Source organism: Aedes albopictus, unplaced genomic scaffold (assembly GCF_035046485.1).
Source record: "Aedes albopictus strain Foshan unplaced genomic scaffold, AalbF5 HiC_scaffold_98, whole genome shotgun sequence".
Classification (NCBI taxonomy): domain Eukaryota; kingdom Metazoa; phylum Arthropoda; class Insecta; order Diptera; family Culicidae; genus Aedes; species Aedes albopictus.
The window spans coordinates 1-4,774 of record NW_026917842.1 but is presented as its reverse complement, the minus strand read 5'-3'; the positions used below and the strand labels follow the sequence as shown (position 1 = coordinate 4,774).

Below are 4,774 nucleotides of genomic sequence, written 5' to 3'. Positions count from 1 at the left end.
GCTTCAGCAATCTACAGGTTATACTTTGCCTAATGTATGCCCCACCCTCCGAAACACCGATCGAGAATGGAACACACACCCTCCACGCATAGATAACCACATTAAAAACAACATCAAAGCAGGCGCAAACAAGAGTATCGTAATCCCAGTGTTCCAATCCTTCATCACAAATCGGTACAAATGAGCCTCTGCATAAATCTGGCGTACTGCTTACTCCCACAGAAAATTTGAAAACAGTTCGCACAGTAAAAGTCAAACGTGACTTTTACTGTGCGCGGTGTTTTCAAATTTTCTGTGGGAGTGAGCGGGACAGTGCAAATTCGTACAGAGGCTCATATCACACCAAGTGCTTCACGGACGGCTCAAAAGACGGCCCCTTCACTGGCGTTGGGGGAGTGATAGGGAACGAGGAGGATAGCCACTCTTTACCAGATGTTTGTAGCATATTCTCAGCAGAGGCGTATGGCCTCCTGACTGCCGTATCTAACTGCAACGATATTCAAGACACAATCATACTTACTGATTCCGCTAGTTGTTTAGACGCCATCCAGGGAGGTCGGTCTAAACTTCCATGGATTCAAGCAGTAGAGAACATCTCAACAGAACAGAACATCACCTTTTGCTGGATCCCAGGTCACTGTGGTATCAACGGAAATGAACGAGCAGACGCACTGGCCAAACAAGCGCGCAACAAGCAAAAGCTTGACATCCCTATACCTGCCCAGGACGTCATAAACGCCAAAGAGCGGAATATCTGGTCAACATGGGAGAACGAATGGCGTCAGCACCAATTGCAGTTACGGCAAATCAAACATTTGCCCATTAAATATCCGGATCGTAAATGTGCATCCGAACAACGAGTTCTGACGAGGCTACGAATAGGACACACTCGTCTAATACACTCGTTTATAATCAACAAGAAGCCCCCACCTGTGTGCAACTATTGTGGGACTCAGCTTACGGTCCAACACATCTTCATAGACTGTAGAGCAGTGGTCACCAAACTGCGGCCCGCGGGCCGCATGCGGCCCTCGACAAGGTTTTGTGCGGCCCGCGGATTGATTTTAGAATATATTGGAAAGTGGCCCACTCAAAGATTCCATAATGAAAATCAGAAATTTCACCATAATTCAAAACTTTAATGGGAATGTATATCAACTACTGATGAACTTTGCCATTATCCCGGACAGTCTTTCAAGAACTGTTAGATTTTTGAAAATTTTACAAACTGTAAAAGACTACTTTTTGGAATTTTGTTCCGAAATTATTCTTAAACTGTTTGATTGATTGATTTGTCTTTATTAAAGAGACTTTCTGCCCTTGGCTGGTTCGTCTCTACCGAAACTGTTGTTAAGGCTAAATTTACAGGTTCTCTGTCATGGATTTCGGACTTCTGGCAGAACTCGTCATTAGTAATTTGTTTAATGTCACCAAATATAAATTAAAAAAAATGTTCATTTTGTTTTTTTTTTTTAATTCCAAATATTCCAAAACATGCAAAGGAAGTATTGTCCAAACTTTTGGAATTTCGTTGAAAACTCTTCTTCCCCTTACAATATTTTAGGGAATTCCTCTTAAAATATCTATTCTAAATTGGCTACAAACACTTGCACACATTGCTCAGGAAATTATGTCTGTAGGTTTGTTTTCATTGGTATCGTAAGAAATTACGCAAGAAAAACTTTAAAAAATCATCAAGAATTCCCAACAGTTCTTTCGAGAACTCTTAGAAATCATTCTGAAATTTAATAAAATCCACGAAAAGTCCCAAAAAATTTTGGAACACGGTTCCAAGATTTAAAAAAAGGGTTCAATATATTTCTCAGGAAATTCCTAAGCTGCAGTAAGAAAATTCATTCAATATTTTCTCAAAACTGGATCCAGAGGAATTACAAGAAATTTATCCGTGTTCGTGTCTTGGACTTCTGCACTGTAAGTTCATCTACAACATAAAGAGGTCCATGTTGTTCTTGCCAGCATCGCTAATGCTTATTTTTCGTATAACTTACAAGTAGCTAGTCTGAAATAATTTGCTCAAAATTATTAATACTAAGAACTACAAAATTTAAATATTACTATCATTACATCCTGTTTTAAATTTCCTAGGATTTTCAGGATTTTTTCTAGTGAAGTAAAACCTCCTGATAACTACAGAATGTTTGGTTCTTTGCTAATGTTCAATAATTTGTAAAAATCAAACAAACGAATTTTGTATTGAATCTTGATTTTATTGAAAATAAACTCTTTAATGTCTTGCGGCCCGCAGTCGCTGTTCAAAATTCAATTTTGGCCCGCAAAGACAGTTAGGCTGAGGATCACTGCTGTAGAGGCTACACCGGACAATGAACAAGCTGTGGTATCAAGGGATCACTCGGTGAAATCTTAGCATTCGATGCACAAAGAGAAGCTAAAGCTTTGAAATTCATTAAAGACTGTGACATTTATAATGAAACTAGCTGTCCCGGCAAACTTTGTCTTGCCGTCTTGTGGTGGTTTGACAACTATTGAGCTCAAAATAGCACCGCACGCTAGATTGGTTTCAATTCGATCGTGCTGGTTTCCCTCCCAGGTCATAAAAAGTCAGCATTTTGTCTATTTTCTTACATTTTTAGTTAATTTTCCTAACTTTTATTACATATAAACACAGCCACCATGAATACGAATCTAATCATGCAAGAGTCATGCTGATCGGTCCACCCGTTCTTGAGTTTTGTTGCCTCAAAGGAACTTCAAACTCATTTTTATATATATAGATTTAATCCCTTACAATTCAATGTAAATCAATAGGTGGTCAGATGTAAGTTAGGAGTTATTACGTTTGCCAGAGACGAATGCCACATATAAGTGGTAAAGTGTCTTTAATCAATATTATTAATAATAATTATCATATGTCCAGAAGAAATGACTAAATCAAGGTTTGAATTACAAAAAAAAACATGGTCGCGTTTCTAAACGTCGATTTTTTATTATTACCTTATTGTTATGCCTTTAATTATTTCATGTGTTTATTAAATGTAAATATTATCACTAATTCACAATTGATGCACACACGAAATGTAATGATTGAAAACAAAGAAACTGAAAAGAATCAACAGAATTTGTCGCTTTCCTTCGCGAAGCATCCTTCCTCTTCGTTACTAGGTGTACCGGTAGTATCAGTGGCTGCAACGGCAGTTGGCCGAACGAAACACGGTTCCATCCGTCCACTGCCGGAAACTGTTGCTTTTGTGGCTGAGAGTCATTGCTTTTTGGGCGACGACGAATACTGCATATCGAGCTGGGATTGCGCGATATCACTCAGGGCCGCCTGGATCTTCTCGAGCAGAAGTTCCCCTTTCCGGACCACTTCTTCGAGCTTTTCCGCTCGTTCCTGATTTTCGATTTCCAGCCGCTTCAGGGCCTGCACCTGCAGTTCGATGGAACTTTCCTCGCTGGGCAGAGATTCAATTAGCGTGTCGATGTCCTTGGCGCATCGCGAGATCAATGTGGAGAAGAGTTGCGCGTAATCTTCCTGTTGGTTTTGCTGAGGCGTCTGGGAACCGGTCCGTTCGAAGCCCGGGAATTTGCTCGGAACCGAGCACTGTTGCAGTATACCGATGCTGTTGCAGAAGTGTTCCGCTTGCTGTAAAAAGTGAAAAATTACTCATAGTTCTCACGAATCTAAACCGTTTACTTACCTGATTTACCGTGTCCTGAAGCTGGGTTAGTCTGTCAGCCATCGCTTCGAAGACAATGGAATCCAGCGTTTCCTCGTCAATTTTGGCAAAAATTATAAATTCAACTCAAAAGGAAAATAAAAATATAAAAAACTAAAAGTAAAACGATGCCACCGTGTCTAACGGTGCAGCTCGCGTTTGGGCTTCAATTGCGGCGACGGTTTCAATCCGAGACTTCCGAGTGATAGGAAAAACGCAACACCAGACCGTGTGCGGGAGGTTGGAGGTGAATCGACGGATACCACTGCCAAGTGGGGGCGACGACAATCAGTGGCAGGAAGAGGCAAGCTAAACTTCGAGATGCCTGATGTTTTCTGTGGTTTTGTTTCCGTTTTCAGTTTTGAGTCATGCTCTAAACAATACTGTAACTTGCACTTTTTAGAAAACAATGTGATCCTTTACGAGCGAACGTAAATACCGGCGGAAATTGCGAAAATTTGATTGTGAAAAATGTTCCTTTCACATGCGAATCAGAAAAGACGACTGAAATGAAAATACATCAGAGGTTCGTTCAGCTCGCAAGGTTGCTGTCAAGTTGACACGACCGCGCTGTCGGAGTCGGACTTTGTCGGAGAACGTGAGTTCTCGCGTAACATTCGAAAAAAGACTAGAGGGTGCTTGAGGTCAAGTTGAGGTTGAGACCTGAGACCAAGGAGAATACATTTTACTAAGGTGGCGCAGATAAACATTGCAAACCACTGGTTGTCTCTTCCACTCTTCTGGTGTTCTTATGCAACTAAAATAGTGACGTCACTATTTCAGTTCCATAAGAACACCAGAAGAATGGAAGAGACAACCAGTGGTTTGCAATGTTTATCTGCGCCACCTTAGTAAAATGTATTCTCCTTGACCTGAGACGAGACTCGCGATTGACGGTCTTCTTTTTCTCCAGTTTGTTATTTTTTTCTTCTTCCTATCTGTGTTGACAGTTTTGCAAAAAGTGGCCGCATCATCTCAAATGATTGTTGAATGACATTGTTGAGGTGAATTTTTGCATCGCCATAATTGGGTTCTTGAGGGGTATCCGGATTATTTCATAATCGGATTCTCCGCCCAAA

The 4,774-nt window shown here is 40.7% G+C and overlaps 1 protein-coding gene across 1 annotated transcript; it reads right to left on the bottom strand.

Moving 5' to 3' along the window:
- Positions 1–2,940: 2,940 nt before the first annotated feature.
- On the bottom strand, positions 2,941–4,222 carry LOC109402850 (mediator of RNA polymerase II transcription subunit 21). The gene is made up of 2 exons (XM_019675590.3): positions 3,678–4,222; positions 2,941–3,622 (listed from the first exon to the last, which is right to left on the bottom strand). Exons 1-2 carry the CDS (start codon positions 3,717–3,719, stop codon positions 3,239–3,241), a joined length of 426 nt encoding a protein of 141 aa, XP_019531135.1. The 5' UTR covers positions 3,720–4,222; the 3' UTR covers positions 2,941–3,238.
- Positions 4,223–4,774: the final 552 nt, after the last annotated feature.